General features: G+C 44.6%; 1 protein-coding gene across 1 annotated transcript in view; it reads left to right on the top strand.

The window, feature by feature from the left end:
* The window catches only part of LOC134354613 (latent-transforming growth factor beta-binding protein 4-like), a 346,432-nt gene that overhangs the window by 179,543 nt on the left and 147,080 nt on the right, over positions 1 to 19,809 (top strand). Inside the window, exon 5 of the mRNA XM_063063620.1 lies at positions 12,493 to 12,714. Within this exon, the coding sequence (XP_062919690.1) occupies positions 12,493 to 12,714 (222 nt within the window). The remainder of the gene's footprint in view (positions 1 to 12,492; positions 12,715 to 19,809) is intronic.

A 19,809-nucleotide genomic window follows, 5' to 3' on the forward strand; every position in this document is an offset into this window, starting at 1 on the left:
GTAACACCCAAGGTGCAGGACACAGGAAACTGGGTGACAGTTAGGAAGGGGAAAGGGGTTAAGGAGCCAGTGCAGAGTACCCCTGTGGCCATCCCTTCAACAACAGGCATATCACATTGGATATTGTTGGGGTGATTACCTTACAGAGGGAAGTAACAGTGGTCTGGTCCCTGGCACTGAGTTTTCCTCTGTGACTCAGAAGGGAAGTGGGGAGAAGAGGCACACTGTGAAAATAGGGGATTCATTAATTGGGGGAATGGACAGGAGGTTCTGTGGGCGAGAATGAGATTCCCAGATGGTATGTTGCCTCTTGGGTGTCAAGGTCTGGGATATCTCGGATCAAGTCCTCAGCATTCCTAAGTGGGAAGGTGAACAGCCAGAGGCCATGATCCATGGCCTGGGTAGGACAAGTGAAGAGGTTCTGCATAGGGGGTTCAGGGAATTAGGAGCTAAGTTAAAGGGTAAGACCTCCAGGGTTGCGATCTCAGGATTGCTACCCGTGCCACATGATAGTGAGGCCAGACCTAGGAAGATTATGCTGTTGAATATGTGGCTAAAGAGTTTGTGCTGGAGGGAGGGCATAAGATTTTTGGATCATTGGGCTCTCTTCCAGGGAAGGTGGGACCTGTACAGAGGGAGAATTTGCATCTGGACTAAAGGGGTATGAATATCCTAGCGGGGTTTTGTTACTGTTATATTGTGGGGTTGTATTGTGGGGTTCAAACTAGAGTTGCAGGGTGATGGGAACCAGAGTACCAGAACAATTAGTTGTGGAAGCAAGTAAGACCTCAGACAAAGTTAAAAATCATAAAGTTGAGCATAGTGTAACTAGTGCCCTGAGCTGCATTTATTTCAATGCAAAAGTATCGTAGGAAAGGGGGATGATGGTGCTGAAGATGAGGTAACTGGTTTACAAACAGAGGCAATGTGTGGTGAAGAGAGGCTGTTGAAAGGACAAAATTGCAGTCAACAGGATGACTTGCAGCATAAAAGACAGACAAAATTGAGAAGTATGAATACAGGTCTGAAGGTGTATCTGAATGTGTACAGTATATGGGATAAGGTCGATGAACTTGCAACACAGTCGCAGACTGGCAGGTATGATGTTGTAGGCATCACTAAAAGAAGATTATGGCTGGGAGGATAACATCCAAGAATACACGTTGTATTGAAAGGACAGGAAGACAGAGGGGGCAGTGTTTCTCTGTTGGTAAAAAATGAAATCAAGTCATTAGAAAGAGGTGACAGGGGGTTGGAAGGTGTTGAATCATTGTGGATAGAGCTAAGGAACTGCAAGGGTGAAAAGAACCTGATGATAGTTTTAGATAAACCCCCAAACAGTATTAAGGATGTGGCCCACAAATTACCACAGGAGATAGAAAATGCATGCCGAAAGGGCAATGTTACAACAGTCATGGGGGACTTTAATATGCAGGTAGGTTAGGCAAAATCAGCTAAATTCTGGATTACAGGAAGGGGAATTTATGGAGTGCCTACGAGATGGCTTTTTAGAGCAACTCGTGGTTGAGTCCACTCAGGGATTCTGGATTGGGTGTTGTGCAATGAAACAGAATTGATTAAAGAGCTTAAGTTAAAAGAACCCATGTGATCATAATTTGATCGAAATCACGCAAAATTTGAAAGCTGAAGTCAGATATATCACTATTACAGTGGAGTAAAGGGAATTACAGAGACATGAAAGAGGAAATGGCCAGAATTAATTGGAAAAGAACACTGGCAGTGATGAAGGTAGAGCAGCAATGACTGGAATTTCTGGAAGCAATTCGGAAAGCACAGGATACATACATCCCAACCAGGAAGAAGTATTCTGAGGGAAAGATGACACAACCATAGTTAACAAGAGGCAGCAAAGCCAACATAAAAGCCAAAGAAAGAGCATATAATAGAATAAAAATTAGTGAGAAGTTAGAGGATTGGGAAGCTTTTAAAAGCTAACAAAGCCATCGATTCCATTATCGAAATCACTGAGCATATAATGTAAAAAGAATTGTTCCCAACATGTACCCCTGTGGAACACCACTAGTCACCAGCAACCAACCAGAAAAGGCTCCCTTTATTCCCACTCTTTCCCTGCAGCCAATCAGACACTGTTTTATCCATGCTCGAATCTTTCCTGGAATACATGGGCTCGTAGCTTGTAAAGCAGCCTCGTGTGTGGCACCTTGTCAAAGGCCTTCTGAAAATCCAAATACACAACATTAACCATTTTGAAAGAACAAGGTATGACCTCAATGAAACCTATCAGATCGTGAAAGGCCTTGATAAGAGTGGATGTGGAGAGGATGATTCCTGAGGTGGGAGAGTCCAAGACCAGAGGACACAGCCTTGGAATAGACAGGCATCCGTTTAGAATGGAGATGAGGAGAAATTTCTTTAGCCAGAGAGTGGTGAATCAGTGAAATTATTTGCTACAGGCAGCTGTGTAGGCCAAGTCTTTATGTATATTTAAGGCAGAGGTTGATAGGTTCTTGATTGGTCAGGGCATGAAGGGATACAGGGTGAAGGCAGGAGGATAGAGCTGAGAGGAAAATTGGATCAGCCATGTTGAAATGACGGAGCAGACTCGATGGGCCAAATGGCCTAATTCTGCTCCTATATCTTATGGTCTTATGATCTTGTGGTCTTCTCTCTTCCGCTTTCCTTTCTTCACCTGCTGGGGTTGTCTGTTGTGTCCGGTGTTCACGACGTGGCCTCTGCTACATTGGTGAAACCCATCATAAATTGGGGGGGTTCTTTGTTGAGCACCTCAAGCAGGAATTTCCAGTGGCCAAATATTTAAATTCCAATTCCCATTACTATTCCGACATGTCGGCCCATGCCCTTCTCGTGTGCCACTATGAGACCACCCCCAGAGTGGAGAAGTACCACCTGATGTTCCATTGGGGTAGCCTCCAACCAAAAGGCATGAATATCGATTTCTCCTTCCAGAAAACAAACTCCCCCACCCCCATTCCCTCTGATCAATTACCTCTTTTTACCTGCCAATTACCTCCCTTGGGTTCCCTCCTCCTTCCCTTTCTCCTTTTGTCCACTCTCCTATCAGATCCTTCCCTTTCCAGCTCTTGACCTTTCCCATCCACCTGGCTTCACCTATCACCTTCCAGCTAGCCTCCTTCGCCTCCCCCCAAACTTTTTATTTTGGCATCTTCCCCCTTCTTTCCACTCCTGAAGAAGGGTCTCAGCCCGAAACGTTAACTGTTTACTCATCTCCAAAGATGCTGCCTGACCCTTTGACTTCCTCCAGCATTGTGTGTGTGTTGCTCTAGATTTCCAGCATCTGCAGATTCTTTCATGCTTCCCCTTCCCTTTCTCTTCCCCTCTCTCTTCCCTCCATTCCTCCCCCCTCTCTCCCTCCCCCTCCCCCATTCCTTCCCCCTCTCTCCCTCCCCCTCCCCCATTCCTTCCAACCACTGTGCACACAGTTCTATGTAATGTTTTTAGATTTGAGGCTCACTCTTACTGACTAAATCTGACTTCAGTCTCACTTTGTAAAACCCAATTTATTTTCCTAATAAAGGGTGATTTTAATTTTCCACCGCATGTGTCCTGTCAGTGCATAGCTGTAGTGAAGTCTGATGTTGTACGGAGCAATTTGGACAGACCTTTACTGGGTTAACTCTCAGGCTGAAATGTCTGTTACCCCTCATGAAGTGCCTGCTTGGACTCCTGCCCAGATTATACTCACTATGCTGTATTTAATTAAACTCCCATACGAAGGATCACAAACTCTGTGGAGATTCTAAGATATTCTTCGCATTAGCTTCAGCTTCGGTTTCCTCCCTCAGCTGGTTGGGGGCCTGAACCTTCGGGGACTCCGATGGATTTCAGGCTGTGTGCGCTGTGGTGGAGCGCTCTGCTCATGCCGCTTGCGGTTAATCAGATCACTGAGGTGCGGAAGATCAAGATTCTCTTTACCCCCACCGTCTGTCAGCAGAAGTGCGAGGCTGGACAATGCGAGAAGCGCTGCGAGAAGGGTAACGTCACCACAGTCTACAGTGACAGTAGCCCTGCGGACAGAGCCACAGCTGGATTCCGAGCATGTGAGTAACTGCAGGCCGTCTGAAGCAGGAGTGGGGAGAGGGAGCTTTGCAAAGCTTTCCTGAGTTCAGCAGGCTCCACCATGTAATTTACTCCATGTGGCCAAGCAGATGCAACTCTGAAATTTGATTTATTTTGCAGATGAGAGTCAGAAATTCTTCCACTGTGGTTTTGGTGGAAGGAGGATTTTTTTTTCTCTCTCTCTCTCATTCTAATCCTGTCTACCCCATTCTCACTTTTAAACGGAGCTGTAATTTAAAACTTACTCAAGCTCGTGAAAGGTCAGAGCAAGGGTGGGGGGGGTGGGAGTCAATAGCCGACACGTACGCTCATTGAAACACAAGATGACAGTGAGCTCAGCGTTTACCAAGCTGCTGAAATAATCAGTGTTTTGTTCCTGTGAGAAGTGCAAGTTATACTTTTCAACTTCTCGCATTGAGCACGAGTAGACTGGGACTGTGTACATCTCATTTTGGCCGTCGGTGTTGCCAGCAGGAGGTGCGTGGCGCACTCTCGTCCCCAGCTGTGCTGACTTGATTTGTTTGGCCTCCTGTTGACATTGTTTTTAGGAAAATGTACAACTTGGTGAGAGGGAAGGAAGGGTTAGCTGCTGGAGCCTCCATGTTGGCTCCCGTTGTTGACGGCGGGCGTGTTTCTTCCCTGGCCGACAGCGAGTCACAGGGTAGTTGCTGTGCAGTGATACTGCTGTATGTCAGATCCACATCACTGATTCCAGTGTTACACTGGCTGTGGTATCATCTTCTGTAGGGAGCTTAGGGTTAACACTGTGCATGTGCGAGATTATGTCCTTTTAATGGTTTTATTAAGTGTTTTTGCTTTGTCAAATTGAAATGATTACTGCGATGGAGGAGCACTGAGATATTGGCATAGCATATAAAACTTTGACAAATGTCAATAGGTGTGTGGCAGAGACTGCATTGACTAGCTGCATTACGGCTGGTATGGAAACAGCAATCCCTTTGAATGGAAAACCCTACAAAAGGTGGTGGATTCGGCCCCGTCTATCACAGCTAAAGCCCTCCCATATCTACATGAAACACTGTCCTAGGAACGCAGCATCCATCATCAGAGATCCTCACCTCCCAGGCCCTGCTTTCTCCTTGCTTCTGCCATCAGGTACAAGATACTAGAGCGACAGGATACACCACCATGTTCAAGAACAGTTACTACCCCTCAACCATCAGGCTCTTGAATAAAAGGGGATAATTACACTCACTTGCCCATCCATTGAGATGTTCCCAAAACCAATGATCTCACTTTAAGGACTCATTATTTCATTACCTCATGTTCTCATTGCTTATTGCTGTTTATTTATATTTGCATTTGCACAGTTTGTTTTCTGCACTCTGGTTGAACTTTACAGTTACTGTTCTATAGATTTGCTGAGTATACCCACAAGAAAATGAATCTCAGGGTTGTATGTGGAGATATGTATGTACTCTGATAATAAAGTTTCCTTTGAACTTTGACTGCACCTCTCTACCGCCAGTGTGATTCTGCTGCATGTTTGGCTGAAACAATGAACCCCCCTGTCTGGATCCTCAATAAGGAAGGAACTGTATCACCCTTCAGCCTGTCCAACTGTGACTCCAGATTCAACCTTTCCTCTAAAAGGGCTGTTGGATAGCATCCTTAACCTATGTAGGAGCAATGCGAATAAACCAGACTCCCCATCTGACTTGCACGGGGGACCTAATCTGGCGATATTTGAAAGCACAGAATGGTACGTCTCAGCCAGCATTCTACATTCTTCCTGCACAATACCTGTGCACCAGAGAAGATGAATGCAGTGCAGGCCTCTTTTGCCATCATTACCACCCAAAAGATTATAGCCGAACTTTCACCTCAGCAACACTGTCCTACACCAAGCTTTATCCCTCTATTCCCTTCATGTCTAAAGTACTATCAATGGTTCAAACAGTTCAATTTAATATCAGAGAATATATACAATATACAACCTGAAATCCTTACTCTTCACAGACATCCATGAAATAGAAAAAAAAATGACAGAAAAACATTAGAACCCTCAAAGCACCCTTCCCCCTCCCACACACAAGCAACAGCAAAAACATCAACCCCCCCCCCCACTTGATCCAGCAAAAGCATCATCCCTCCCCCACTACTCACCATGCAGATCTGGAGTCTGTCAAAAACCACTGTCCATCCCAACACTTCGACATCTCAGACAGCCTCTCTCTCACTCGTGAGAGAGGGATATCACTCCGGTAACAATGAGAGGGGAGACTAACAGTTCACTGTTTCGATTTTACAATGTACTGCAACATTCTCCCAAGTCCCCCAACTCAAGGACTGGCAGACTCTCTCTCTCTAGGGGGAGGGAGAGGGGGGGAGGGAGAGGGGGGGAGGGGGAGGGGGAGGGGGAGAGGGAGGGGGAGGGGGAGAGGGAGGGGGAGAGGGAGGGGGAGAGGGAGGGGGAGAGGGAGGGGGAGAGGGAGGGGGAGAGGGAGGGGGAGAGGGAGAGGGAGATATCCTCAGCAAGGAATCAGGTCTTCCACAGAGGCGCATGTCTTCCAAGGTGCACGTGGAGATATCAAAATGCCAAGTTGCTCAACGAGTCCGAGAGCCTGAAACCATAAAGAACCATAGTTCAAGCACTGCTGTAGATCACTAACTCTGACAGGATCCCAGCCAACCTGAAAAAAAGAGACATGAAAAGAGAAAAGAAAGCAAGCTGCTCCATGGACAAACTGGAAGAGGTCACCTAGGCCCACAATAACCTCTGGCACCATCTTTAGCTCCTCCCACTTTGCCATCTCTGTCTTGAAAATATTCAGTAATCAAGCCTCCAAAACTCAGGATCAGAATCATTGGCGTATATGATGTGAAACAATTCCACTAACCACTGGAGAAAGAGGTTTCTCTGTTATATGTGTCCCGATTGTCCCAGATAGAACAAAATGTTCTCTGTTTGGCTGGTGAGCATATTTCTAAGAACATGTGAGAAGCTCAGCCCATCGAGGATGAAGTCATCTCCACGACTGGTACCTCATTCACCATTCTAAATATCCAATCCCTTCAGCATGTGTTGTGCACCATTCAACTAAGCCTTCTAAATGTACAGTAACAGAGCACAACAAATACAGAGTAGATCAAATTATAAGTACGTTTATTACCTGCAAGGGAACGTCCACATCTGTATGCTACCTCATCAACAAGTAGCTTCAATCATACAGCTCAAAACAAATCAGTTTTATACAATTGCAGAGTCCAGTAATTCATCATCAAAGGCTGTGTTCTGTTTTTCTCTGCTTTCAATTTTTGATGGGTGCTCTCCACAGTTACCTGATGAGGAAACCATAGCCTTTGGCCAGGAGCAGATGTTGTTGGGAGGTTCCCAACCTTCATAAAATGTTTCAACACTTAACCACTACACTCTCCAGTTGGCGGGTCAGCAGTGGTGGCCAAGTCACTGCCCTTCTGCTCCTGACTTCAAGCTCAACTCCTCTTGCCTGCTCCGTATCCAGCAAGATCATGTAATGCCAAAACACCCCCTGCCATGAAACACATACCCTGCAAGCTTCCCATCCATATCAGCAAATCAGGAAACCAGCTACGCACTCTGATGGAGCAGGATTTCTAGTGTCGACCATGTTGTGTCCTAGCTGTCCAGATATGCAAGCCAGGGCAGTACAATATGGTGGGAAATCTGTTGCCCATGTAGCAAGCTCGCCATCTACGTACAGCTGATGAACTCAAAGGAATGGCAGAGACTGAAATAGGTTGGCACCATCAGTGCCGTAGGAGTTGCCAGTCAGCGTTGAACTCCACATAGCACTGCCTTGGTAACTCCAGCTCCAGATTTTTCCCTCAGACGCTTACTTCCGAAGCCTTCCCCATGAGTGGGCACAGCCACAAGGCAGCGGATGTTTGAGGTCAAAGTTTTCTTTCTCCTAGATGAGCTGCCAATCATGGCTGACAAGCCCCATCTGCCCGAGGTGACTGGTTTTAAGGTGCCTGTAACCCGCCTTTGCCCCTTCTCCTGTCAGTAGAAGCAGTTTTGCTGGGCTTAGTAGCTAAGTCACATGTGGAGGCCAGGAGCTGGACTTCGTTGTCCGAGGCTATTTGTGGTGCATACCACTGGGAGCATTTAATAGCAAGCGGGAGTTTATCCCCATCACCACCCTCAGTTATAACAACCTTAAGATATAGGAACAGAATTAGGCCATTTGGCCCATCAGATTTGCTCTGGCATTTCATTATGACTGATCCAGTTGTCCTCTCAGCCCCAGTTTCTTGCCTTCTCCCCATATCCATCCATGTCATGACTAATCAAGAACCTGTCAACCTCTGCCTTAAATATCCCCAGGGAAGTGGCCTCCACAGCCGCCTGTGGCAGCAAATTCCACAGGTTCACCACTCTGGCTAAAGAAATTCCTCCTGATTTATGTTCTAAAAGGATGCCCCTCAGGTCTAAGGCAGTGTCCTCTGGTCTTAGACTCCCCCATCGTAGGAAACATCCTTTCTACATCACCTCTATCAACGCCTTTCAACATTTGAAAGGTTTCAATGAGGTCACTTCTCATTCCTCTAAATTCCTGAGAGTAGAAGCCCAGAACCATCAAACGCTCCTCGTATGACAAACCTTTCAATCCAGGAATCATTTTCATGAACTTCTTTTGAACCCTCTCCAATGTCAGTGTATCCTTTCTTAAATGAGAGGCTCAAAACTGTTCACAATACTCCAAGTGAGGCCTCACCAGTGTCTCATAAATCCTCAGCATTACATCCTTACTTTTATATTCTAATCCAGTCTTATATTCTATTAAGTTAAGGGACTTGATGCAACAGGGAAATTGTCGTGGGATGAGATTGATCTGAAGCACCATTAGAATCTAATACTGATCAACGGTGAGACTCAGGACATTATGTTAGTATTGTACAGGTCGAGGTAGGTCAGTTATGTATTTAATATGCAAAAACATCATTAAACTGTTAACAAGTATTTTCCTGAAATCAAAGCGGAACGTGTCGTAAATACTCACAGGGCAGGGAGTATCTGCAGAGAGAGCAGAGTTAATGCTTTGGGTCTCATCTAAGCCAGACATAGGTGAATGCTGGGAAAGCAGGAAGGGGTGGAAAGGACAAAGAGGAAAGGCTCATGATAGGAACCAAGGAGAGATTGAATGCTGGAAATGACTCTGGCTGAATGACAATAACAGGCATTCAAGGCACAGGACCAAGAATAAAGTTCGACCACTTCAAGCGAGAGTCCACTAATATCCACAGCCATTCAGTCTCGTGGTATGCATCCTATCACAGTTAGCACAGCCACCCCTGGTCGTTCTCTTCGTCTCCACTCTACGTCAGTTCACACAGCGACCCTGGGCCATTCACTGTCTTCGCCTCCACCCTGCCTCAGATCACACAGCCACCCCTGATGATTCAGTCTCTTGGTCTTCACTCTGTCACAGTTCACACAGCTCCCCTGGGTCATTCATTCTCTTGGTCTCCACCCTGTGTCAGTTCACACAGCCACTCCTGGTCATTGCCTTGGTCTCCACCCTCCCTCAGTTCACACAGCTCCCTTGAGTCATTCTCTTGAACACCACCCTGTCACAGTTCACACAGCTACCCCTCGGTCATTCATTCTCTTGATCTCCACCCTGTATCAGTTAACAAAGCCACCCCTGGTCATCGTCTTGGTCTCCACCCTGTCACACGTTTCTTTTTCTGATACTTGTGTTCTTACTTCTAACCAAAGTTCCAAGTAAATTTATTATCAAAGTACATATATGTCACCATACACAACCTTGAAATTCATTTTCCTGTGGGCATACTCAATAAATCCACAATAAAATAATAATAATCATAATAGATTCATTGAAATGCACCAACTAGGACATTCAAACAGTGTGCAGAAGACAACAAACAGTGCAATAAGAAAGAAATAATAATAATAAAGGAATAACACTAAATATCGAGAACATGAGATGAAGAGTCCTTGAAAGCGTGTCCATAAGTTATGGGAGCTGTTTAGTGAAAGGCCGAGTGAATTTATCCGCTTTGGTTAAAGGACCTGATGGTAGAGGGGTAACAACTTGGGGTGGTGCTTGTCCTGAGGCCCCTGTACCTTTTTCCTGATGGGAGCAGTGAGAAGAGAGCATGGCCTGGGTGGTGAGGATCTCTGATGATGGATGCTGCTTTCCTCGGATAAAGCTCCATTCTGGAATGTCACCAATCTAAAATGTTCACTATGGTTCTTTCTCTGTAGACGACGCCTGATCTGCCATTCCCACTACTTCCTGTTTCCATCCTTTAGCAGGAGGATTCTGGCACTTCACAACTGCAAGTTATTTTAAGATAATCAGAAAGCATTTTAAAATTAGTCTAAGAGTCCTCTAAGGTATTTTTCACTCAACAGTTTATTCTTAAGTCTAAAGATTTGTGGTTGTGCAAGGGTTATACATGAATATTTTCTTGCGTTTAGAAGGTCTGCTTGTAGTATGCGGTGCTGATTCAACTTCCTGTAATTAATAATAATTTAACGCATTCTTCCCAAATTACATTTCTCCACATTCAAACGTCAGTAGGCATCCGAAAAAGGCAACCTTGCAACCCTCACCCAATAAACTGCATGTTCTGAAGTCTACGACACGTATTGCGAAAGTGTTCAGACCTAGTATATTGTGGCCCCATCCATGCTGATGGTCAAGCAGTTCCCACCCTCTCTACAGCACAGAATCAGACCATTGTTCCCTGAAGGACTTTTTTTGTCATTCAGGAAACTTTGACTAATCGCCTTTTAATCTTGCTATCTCACTTATAATTTCCTATCGCTAAAATTATTCTCGGTAACCGTCCAGGTTTTGACTTGTTCTGATGGTTGGGGCCTCCACTGGTCGGGGTCGACAATAGATGTTACGTCCTAGCTGTCGGTACACAAGCCAGGGCAGTACAATATGGAGAGCAGGCTGTTGTCCATGCAACAAGCTCTCACTCTTCACACAGCTGAACCCAAAGGAACGGCAGACACCAATACTGTTTGACACCAGCAGCATCGCAGGAGTTGCCAGTCAGTGTTGAACTCAATGTAGGACTGCTTTAGGGACCCCAGCTCCAATTTTTTCCCTCAGGTTTTACTCCAGAAGCCTTCCCCATGAGTGGGTACAGCCACAAGGTAGCAGAGGTTTGAGATCAGAGTCTTCCTTCTCCTAGATAAGCAGACAGCCATGGCTGACGAGCCCTATCTGCCTGAAAAATAGTTAAAATAAGTAGTGAAGAAACAGAAAGTGAGGTAGTGTTCATGGGTTCAACGTCCATTCAGAAATCTGATGGCAGAGGGGAAGAAGCTGTTCCTGAATCGCAGAGTGTGTGTGTTCAGGCTCCTGTACCTCCTTCCTGATGGTAGCAGTGAGAAGAGGGCATGTCCTGGGTGATGGAGGTCCTTAATGATGTACACTACCTTTCTGATGCACTGCTCCTTGAAGATGCCTCGGATAGTATGGACAAAAGAGTTTCAACAAACCTCATTATGAATTGAACGGTAAATTGCAGACCAAGATATCAGGGCACGGTGACCAATCAAGATCTTTGATCAAACAGCCGGAAGTAAGGTCTTGTTCGTTTTTCATGCTGTACGTGCCCTGAGAACCAATTCGTAAAGTCAAGATCAAAGTTGAGTTTCTTCAGTAGTTCAATAATTCAGGTTTAATGGTCATTCAACCACACATGTATACCCATGAATACAGCCAAACGAAGCAGCGTTTCTCCAGGGCCAAGGTGAAACACACACAGTACCAACAGTCACACACAGCACATATAACAAACATTGTCCTATACAGATGTATATGTGTGCACAGGTGCAGTGAAAACCCTACCGATTCAGATGCATAGCATCAGATAATTCACAAGAAAATCATAAATTACTCACTGACTCTGTATTGACATCAGACACCTATTGACGTTAACCTGACTTTAATCCCACTTGTTTCTCCTGTAGTCAATACTTTGATTTATGAAGGTTGCAGATTCTATTCCTGAGAGCAGACTACAAATTTATAACCAGGTTGTGCAGTGGTGTATTTGGGTAACACGTCTACATGTAAACAGTTGGAAAGTTTGAAATTCCTTTCCACAAATGGCAGATGGTTCCTGTTGGACTATTAAGTTGAACCTGACATTTTTTATTACAAATCTTAAGGGAGAAGGGCCAGGTCAGGTAGACGGTTAGCTGGTCCCCAGATGTCACGGAGCATTGGAAGAGTCAGATTAAATAGCCTTCTTCGGTTGCTATGCTCTGAGACTGCACTTGAATAAGGTCAGTTCCTCTGCTATTGTATCTAGGTTTGGAATTTCTGGAAAAGCAGGAATGACGACAGGAAAGTATGTGATAAAGCTGTTCTCAGGACAGAATCCTCACTTGCCTCTGATGTAATTTCTTTCTTTCCCCAGTTCTCTGTACATTTCGATGCCAGAATGGAGGAGTATGTGTGGGAAGGGATCGGTGTCGTTGCACACCTGGCTTCACGGGAAGAGCCTGCCAGATTCCCGCTTCATCCCGCAGCAGCCAAGTTCCGATCAGTTTCCCAACTGAGGAGCCAGTCACAATATCCAAACCTCGGATACGAAGCACATACACCCTGCCACTCTCCAACCAACGGCTCCGATACTCAAGTAAGGAGGGTTTCTATCTGATAATTATTATTACACCAACATTTTGAAACACATGTCCACTTCAACAAAACAATAATGGGAAAATGAGCTTGAGATTTATTCGTGACTGCTGCACCATTGCTGTATAAGTGAACAGAGTACAGATGTCAAATGATTAACATAACAGGCACACCGTCAGAATAAGAATCAGGTTTAATTTCACTGGAATATGTCATGAAATTTGTTGTCTTTGCAGTAGCATTATATTGCAATACAGAATAATAGAATAAATGTGAATTATAGTGTGTATATATGTATAAAATAGTTAATAGTTAAATTAAATAAGTAGTGCAAAAATAGAAATAAAAATGTAGTGAGGGAGTGTTCATGGGTTCAATGTCCATTCAGAAATCAGGTGGCAGAGGGGAAGAAGCTGTTTCTGAATCATTGAGCGTGTGCCTTCAGGCTCCTGTACATACTTCCTGAAGGTAGCAATGAGAAGAGGCCATGACCTGAGTGGTGGGGGTCCTTAATGATAGGTGCCACCTTTTTGAGGCATCGCTCCTTGAAGATGTTCTGGATACTATGGAGTCTAGTGCCCATGACAGAGCTGACTAATTTTACAACTCTCTGCAGCTTATTTTGATGCTGTGCAGTAGTAGCCCCCCCCCACCCAATCCCCATACCAGCTGATGATGCAGCCAGTTAAAATGCTCTCCACAGTACCTCTGTAGAAATTTGCAAGTGATTTTGGTGACGTACCAAATCTCCTCAAACTTCTAATGAAATATAGCTGCTGTTGTACCTTCTTTGTAGCTGGGTCAATATGTTGGGTCCACATTAGATCCTCAGAGATATTGACACCCAGGAACTTGAAATTGCTAATCTCTTCACTTCTATCACTGTACGAGGACTAGTGTGTGCTCCTTCATCTTCCTTTTACAGACATGTCAGGCATCGCTCGTGTCCCACCAATGTGCCCTTGACATCACAGAATCCCCCACTATTAACATCCTGAGAGCCCCCATCAACCAGAACATACGAATTCAGAGCAGGGTTAGATCACTTGGCTCCTCTGTGCCTGCTCTGTATTCAATAGGATGATGGGTGTACAGATCGTAACTTCACACCACATTCCCACCTACCTCCAGTAACCTTTCCAGCTGCTCAGTTTCATAAATACTCTGGCTGCAAGAACAGGTCAAAGTGAGGAGGAGAAGATGGCGGCGTGATGCAGCATGCGCGGCCGCTCCAAAATGCTATCGTATTTGTAAGTAGGTACCATGCACAATCCTGATTTGATGAAGACAGACGTGAGAAGCACGGAGGAACATCTGGAGGAACATCTGGAGAAACTTCTGAAATTCCTGCTTCACTGCTGCTGCTACTGTGCGATCAAGGATCTCCGGAGGGGAAGGCCCCAAATCCTCGGCTTTGCGCTCGGCAGAGATGATGCTCGGTGCTTGGTGTCGGAGGGCTGGTCGGAGTCTCGAAGTTTTCGGACGGACTCAAAGAGTTGGCTGTAATTGGGTGCTTCCAGGGTGCTGCATCGGCAAGTTTGCTGCGCTGGAAGCTCATGGCAGGGAGAGTTTTTCTTCCTTCTACCGTCTGCGTGAGGTGATGGGACTTTCGAGAGACTTTGAGACTTTTTTTTTTACCGTGCCCATGGTCTGTTCTTTATCAAATTATGGTATTGCTTTGCACTGTTGTAACTATATGTTATAATTATGTGGTTTTTGTTAGTTTTTCAGTCTTGGTTTGTCTTGTGTTTCTGTGATATCATTCTGGAGGAACATTGTATCATTTCTTAATGTATGCATTACTAAATAACAATAAAAGAGGACTGCGTGTCCTCATAATTTAATCTGATCTTCTCAAGCCTTTCGCCCATCTACAAGAAGCCTGTCAGCAACTCAATAGTTCTCAACATCATCTTGGACAAACATACATTCCTTCTGCCAGGATGCATGGTGGCTGTGATGTGTACCATCTATATAATGGTTTGATTGGTAGTTGTCCTTCGTGTCCAATGATGACAGGAAACGTGCAAGAGAGTTTTTAAAGTGGCAAAGTCGTTGCACTGGGACAGTTCTACTCTCGCGATCTCAGAAGTCCGGGTCCAGTGGTACGATCACGCGTCACAAACTGGGATCTTCCCTGGTTACAGTGGATGACCATGATATTTCTGTGCCTCGTCATGGTACGTTATCATCGAGGTCATTAATGTAGATGACAAAAAACAATAGATCCAGCACTGAACTCGGTGGCACAACACTAGTTACAGGCTCCATGTCAGAGTGACACCACTTTACTACCATTCTCTGCTTTCCCCACTAGGCCAACGTTGGATCCAGTTGACTACTTCATATCAGATGCCAAGTGACTAAACCTTCTGAACTAGGCTTTCATGCAGGACTTTGCAAAAATGCCTTGCTAAAGTCTATGTTGACAATATCCATTGTCTTTTCTTCAAAGACCTTCTTGGTAACATCCTTGAAAATGTCTATAAGATTGTTTAAACTTCACCTCATGCACAAAGCCATGTTGACTAGTCTGTATCAGACCCTGTCTGTCCGAAAAGTTTTATATTCTGTCCCTTGAATACCGTTGAAAATTTACTCATGACAGACTTCAGGTTCACGAGCTACAATATCCTTAGAGCCTTTCTTGAACAGAACCACTGTAGCTATCCTCCAGTCGTCTAGCACCTCCCCCATGGCTAAGAGTATTGTAAATATCTCTGCCAGGATCTCTGTGCTTCTTCTTCACGAGCACTCCCTCAAAAGATCCAAGGAAACACTGTCAGGCTCTGGGGATTTATCCACCCAAATGTGCCTCAAAGACATCAACAACCTCCTCCTCCTCCACATGACTTAACTACTCTTTTGCCTCGGTTCTATAGTCTGTGTTGTTCTCACAAGTAAATACAGATGCTTCCCCTTGTTCCTGGATAAAGAAGTGGCAGATGGAATACAGTGTCGGGAAGTGTATGGTCATGCACTTCGGCAGAAGAAATGAGAGGGTTGACTATTTTCTAAATGGAGAGAAAATACAAAAACTGAGGTTCAAAGGGACTTGAGAGTCCTCATGCAGGATTCCCTAAAGGTTAATTTGCAGATTGAATCGGTGGTGAGGAAGACAGCATGAAATGGTAGCATTCATTTTGAGAGGACTAGAATGTAAAAGCAATGGTGTAATGTTGAGGCTTCACTTGCAGTGTTGTGAGCACTTTTGGGCCCCTTATCTAAGACAGTATGTGCTGACATTGGAGAGGGTTCACGAAAATGATTCTGGGATTGAAGGACTTGTCGTTTGAGGAGCATTTGATGGCTCTTAGCATGTATTCACTGGAATTCAGAAGAATGGGGGGTGACCTCATTGAAACCTATCGAATGCTGAAAAGCCTCGATAGAGTGGATGTGGAGAGGATGTTTCCTATGGTGGGAGAGTCTATGACCAGAGGACACAGCCTCAGAATAGAGGGGCATCCTTTTAGAATGGAGATTAAGAGTAATTTCTTTCGCCAGAGAGTGGTGAATCTGTGGAATTTGTTGCCACAAGTAGCTGTGGAGGCCAATTCATTTGTATATTTAAGACAGAGGTTGATAGATTCTTGATTGGTCAGGGCATGAACGGATAAAGGGTGAAGGTAGGACATTGGTGCTGAGAGGAAAATGGATCAGCCATGATGTAATGGTGGAGAAAACATGATGGCCTAATTCTGCTCACAGATCTTCTGGTCTTATGTTTTAAAATAATGAATGTTTGTAAGAAAAGTACTGTAATAATTGTGGGCAACTTTTACCAAAGCAAATTGCCAAATGTAGTCATGGGAATGAGATCATGTGTATTTGGAGCAGTTTACTAGAAAAGTACATTGTACAACCAGAAGGAATGTGAATTTTAGACGTGCTATTTTAAATTACAACAGGTGGAAAGAAGATAGGCTTGGTCTCATAGGTTAAGATCCTGGGGGAAGTGTGGCATTCTGTTTGAGAATGAGAAGCCTGAGTATTTTAAGCTTAAAAAGTTATCACAAAGTCTTAAAATGGATGAGAAAATTAGATTAATGAGAACAATTGTAAATTAGCAGAGACAGATAGCTAAGGAAATACTTCATAATTCTCAAAAATAGTAATCCTTCCTATAAAGTGATGACCAGAATTCCACACAAATCTCCAGTATATGTTTTATAAGGTTTATTTACAGTGCCTATAAAAACTTGTCTCCCCCCTCAAAAGTTTTCATGTTTTGTTACTTTACAACATTGAATCACAGTGTATTTAATTTGGGATTTTTTGACACTGACCAACAGAAAAAGACTCTATCATGTCAAAGTGAAAACAGATCTCTACAAGGTGATCTAAATTAATTACAAATATAAAACACAAAATAATTGATTACATAAGTGTTCATCCCCTTTAATATGACACATCAAATAATCACTGGTGCAGCCAATTGCTTTCAAAAGTCATATAATTAGTTAAATGATCACCTTGTGAAGTCAAGGGGTTTCAATTGATTGTAGTAAAAACATAATAACATAGAAAATCTACAGCACAATACAGGCCCTTTGGCCTACGATGTTGTGCCAAACATGTACTTACTTAGAAATTACCTAAGGTTACCCATAGCCTTTTATTTTTCTAAGCTCCTCTAAGTAAAAATACATCTCTATCTGGAAAGTCCAACTGCTGGTGAGTCAGTATCTTGGCAAAAGCAACACCATGAAGCCAAAAGAACACTCCAAACAAGTCCGTGAAAAGCACAAGTCAGAAGAAGGATACAAGAAAATTTCCAGGTCACTGAATATCCCCTTGAGTACAGTTAAGTCAATCATTAAGAAATGGAAATAAAATGACACAGCCGTAAATCTGCCTAGAGCAGGCAGTCCTCAAAACCTAAGTGACCATGCAAGAAGGGGACTAGTGAGGGAGGCCACCAAGAGACCTATGACAAGGCTGGAGGAGTTACAAGCTTCAGTGACTGAAATGGGAGAGACGGTGCATACAACAACTGTTGCCCGGTGCTTCACCAGTCACAGTTTCATGGGAAAGTAGGAAAGAGAAAGTCACTGTTGGAAAAGACTCACATAAAATCTCGGCTAGAGTTTGCCAGAAGGCATGTGGGAGAATCTGAGTCAGCGAGAAGGGAGTTCTATGGTCTGATGAAATCAAAATTGAGCTTTTTGGCTATCAGACTAAACGTTATAGATATAGATATAGAATAGTACAGCACAGTACAGGCCCTTCGGCTCACAATGTTGTGCCGACCCTCAAACCCTGCCTCCCATATAAGCCCCCACCTTAGATTCCTCCATATACCTGTCTAGTCGTCTCTTAAACTTCACTAGTGTATCTGCCTCCACCACTGACTCAGGCAGTGCATTCCACGCACCAACCACTCTTTGAGTAAAAAACCTTCCTCTAATATCCCCCTTGAACTTCCCACACCTTACCTTAAAGCCATGTCCTCTTGTGTTGAGCAGTGGTGCCCTGGGGAAGAGGCGCTGGCTATCCACTCTATCTATTCCTCTTATTATCTTGTACACCTCTATCATGTCTCCTCTCATCCTCCTTCTCTCCAAAGAGTAAAGCCCTAGCTCCCTTAATCTCTGATCATAATGCATACTTTCTAAAACAGGCAGCATCATGGTAAATCTCCTCTGTACCCTTTCCAATACTTCCACATCCTTCCTATAGTGAGGTGACCAGAACTGGACACAATACTCCAAGTGTGGCCTAACCAGAGTTTTATAGAGCTGCATCATTACATCGCGACTCTTAAACTCTATCCCTCGACTTATGAAAGCTAACACCCCCATAAGCTTTCTTAGCTACCCTATCCACCTGTGAGGCAACTTTCAGGGATCTGTGGACATGTACCCCGAGATCCCTCTGCTCCTCCACACTACCAAGTATCCTGCCATTTACTTTGTACTCTGCCTCGGAGTTTGTCCTTCCAAAGTGTACCACCTCACACTTCTCCGGGTTGAACTCCATCTGCCACTTCTCAGCCCACTTCTGCATCCTATCAATGTCTCTCTGCAATCTTTGACAATCCTCTACACTATCTACAACACCACCAACCTTTGTGTCGTCTGCAAACTTGCCAACCCATCCTTCTACCCCCACATCCAGGTCGTTAATAAAAATCACGAACAGTAGAAGTCCCAGAACAGATCCTTGTGGGACACCACTAGTCACAATCCTCCAATCTGATTGTACTCCCTCCACCACCACCCTCTGCCTTCTGCAGGCAAGCCAATTCTGAATCCACCTGGCCAAACTTCCCTGGATCCCATGCCTTCTGACTTTCTGAATAAGCCTACCGTGTGGAACCTTGTCAAATGCCTTACTAAAATCCATATAGATCACATCCACTGCACTACCCTCATCTATATGCCTGGTCACCTCCTCAAAGAACTCTACCAGGCTTGTGAGACACAATCTGCCCTTCACAAAGCCATGCTGACTGTCCCTGATCAGACCATGATTCTCTAAATGCCTATAGATCCTATCTCTAAGAATCTTTTCCAACAGCTTTCCCACCACAGACGTAAGGCTCACTGGTCTATAATTACCCGGACCATCCCTACTACCTTTTTTGAACAAGGGAACAACATTCGCCTCCCTCCAATCCTCCGGTACCATTCCCATGGACAACGAGGACATAAAGATCCTAGCCAGAGGCTCAGCAATCTCTTCCCTCGCCTCGTGGAGCAGCCTGGGGAATATTCCGTCAGGCCCCGGGGACTTATCTGTCCTAATGTATTTTAACAACTCCAACACCTCCTCTCCCTTAATATCAGCATGCTCCAGAACATCAACCTCACTCATATTGTCCTCACCATCATCAAGTTCCCTCTCATTGGTGAATACCGAACAGAAGTATTCATTGAGGGCCTCGCTCACTTCCACAGCCTCCAAGCACATCTTCCCACCTTTATCTCTAATCGGTCCTACCTTCACTCCTGTCATCCTTTTTTTCTTCACATAATTGAAGAATGCCTTGGGGTTTTCCTTTACCCTACTTGCCAAGGCCTTCTCATGCCCCCTTCTTGCTCTTCTCAGCCCCTTCTTAAGCTCCTTTCTTGCTTCCCTATATTCCTCAATA

The sequence above is a fragment of the Mobula hypostoma genome, chromosome 12, assembly GCF_963921235.1.
Source record: "Mobula hypostoma chromosome 12, sMobHyp1.1, whole genome shotgun sequence".
NCBI lineage: Eukaryota > Metazoa > Chordata > Chondrichthyes > Myliobatiformes > Myliobatidae > Mobula > Mobula hypostoma.